Source organism: Myotis daubentonii, chromosome 1 (genome assembly GCF_963259705.1).
Source record: "Myotis daubentonii chromosome 1, mMyoDau2.1, whole genome shotgun sequence".
NCBI lineage: Eukaryota > Metazoa > Chordata > Mammalia > Chiroptera > Vespertilionidae > Myotis > Myotis daubentonii.
In genome coordinates, this window is record NC_081840.1 from 82,411,616 (window position 1) to 82,413,707 (window position 2,092).

Genomic DNA, 2,092 nt, shown 5'->3' on the forward strand with positions numbered 1-2,092 from the left:
TGTCAATATGCTCTACCAAGGGGATGAGTTGCAGTTTTCCTAAATAATATATTAAGAGATGTTTGGAGTTACTTCTGATTAAAATATAAGGAAAAGAAAAGATTAAATAGAAAAGATCCTACTTAATCAAATTTTTTAAACTTTGATATTTTTCACAACTTCCCAAAAATCAAATTCTAAATAAAGTCAGTTGACCTTGGACTAACTTAGTATTTTTTTAGAGGCTCCATGAAACATTTCAAAGATTTGGGGGTTTTCTCCTTATAAAATAGATATATTAAGCTAATAAATCTTATTTGATATATTAAAATACATGGGAAGCATTATCAAATTTAAAAATGCTAAACTTTTTAAAATATATATATACATATATATATGAAAGTCATTAATATAAATTTTTTTTAGGTTTATATAAATTCCTGAAAATCTGATATGTCCTAATATAATGTTACCAGTCATATTTTATTTTATCTTATTTTTTTTTCCACGAGGTGTGTTTTATTTCATTAATCATACAAATAATGTTCTAACAATATCCCAGGGCAAACCGGAAAATTTGGCAGTCCGATGGGGAGGGGAGGGGGGGTCCCCCGAGGGACCCACACACAGGTCGATGACATGGGCGTGGAGTTCACAGTGCAGTTTGTGGCTTGTGTCCTTGCAGGTGGCCTTTTCCTCCACATCGCAAGGGGGTCCCGAAGACGCCGGGGCGCGAATCCTCGGGTTCTTAGGACATCTCACTCCGCTTCTCAGGCTCAATTGTCTCTTTGGTCGGCAGGGTGTTCTTCTCCTGTGTCTCCGTCTTCTTCAGCTTCGCCTTATCGAAGCTGGCGACTTCCCCCATGTCTGGCTTGTCTGCCATTTTCTTGAAACAACCCTAGGCCTTCACTCCCAGATGGTCCCCGGCTCCCACTCACGTCGTTGCAGCAAGAGACCCATATTTTATTTTTTATTTATTCTTTTTTTAATTGAATTTATTGGGGTGGCATTGGTTAATTATATGGGTTTTGTCTATATCACCTGTATATTATATTGTTGTTCATATCCCAAGTCAAGTCTCCTATCACCATTTATCCCCCTTTACCTTCTTCTACCTACCCCCATCCTCCTTTCCCTCTGGTCATCATCATACTATTGTCTGTGTCTTTCTTTTTAAGGCAGATTACATAAAAGGTAAAGAAAAATCTTTGTTTATAATTTTTTATTAAGAGGAGACCATTGATCTAAGAAAATGTCGTCTTTTTAATGAGAGAAAACCAAATTCTAATTTTGTATCAGTGTATTTTAGATATTAAATGCTATTAGAATAAAAGATACATGAAAAAGAATGATATTTTGTTTCCAAGTTTGCATTCTTTGACTCATAAAGTGTCATGCATTCTAACTATGTATTTTTAAACAATTATTGCTAATTTCTTTTTTCTGGCATAGTATGGTGAATTTTAATTTGGAATGCTAGGCAATATCTATAGAAAGGAAATCCAATATTTATTGGTATTAGTTTGTAACTGAATTAAACTTTCTATGCAGCACCCTCATCTCACTTCAATTGAATTTCACAGCTCTGGTATAATTTGGACATTTCTCTTAAATGCTCATGAGTAATTAATTCACATCAGCATTACACAACAAGGGATTCTTCACCTAATTGTTCAATTTGTTAATTTTTGTGGGGAGGGGGCAAACAAAACAGGTGATTGTATGACTATCTATATATATAAAAGCCCAGTGACCATTATGGCAGAACAACCAGAATGACCAGTGGCTATAACACGCACTGCGGAACCCACAGGCCTGATCTGAGCCCCAATCACGCCCCCCCGCCCCGCCTCAGCTGGCCCGGCCCCTGATCGGCCCCAACACCGTTGTTATGAGCCTTTTTGTGAGCCAAATTAATAAATGTCCACTGATTTGATTCGTGAGTCAACATTCAGGTTCAGTCACCTACTGACTCAGTAAACCTGGATGGAGGAAGGGAGGGGAAGGTGGAAAGAGGTGGGAAGAAGGAAGGGGTGGGGGAGGGAGTCAGTAACCCACACAGCAGCTCAAAGACAGGAGCCTTCCACATCTGGGTGAGGTTACCAGGCCCAAA

General features: G+C 38.1%; 1 protein-coding gene across 1 annotated transcript; it reads right to left on the reverse strand.

The window, feature by feature from the left end:
* Window positions 1–460: 460 nt before the first annotated feature.
* On the reverse strand, window positions 461–930 carry LOC132225838 (thymosin beta-10-like). The gene has a single exon (XM_059680835.1). The coding sequence runs from the start codon at window positions 860–862 to the stop codon at window positions 728–730; it is 135 nt and encodes a 44-aa protein (XP_059536818.1). The 5' UTR covers window positions 863–930; the 3' UTR covers window positions 461–727.
* Between the last annotated feature and the right edge of the window lie 1,162 nt (window positions 931–2,092).

Coding starts and splice junctions, on each gene's coding strand:
- LOC132225838 (XM_059680835.1), bottom strand. CDS start 862: ATGGCAGACAAGCCAGACATGGGGGAAGTCGCCAGCTTCGATAAGGCG.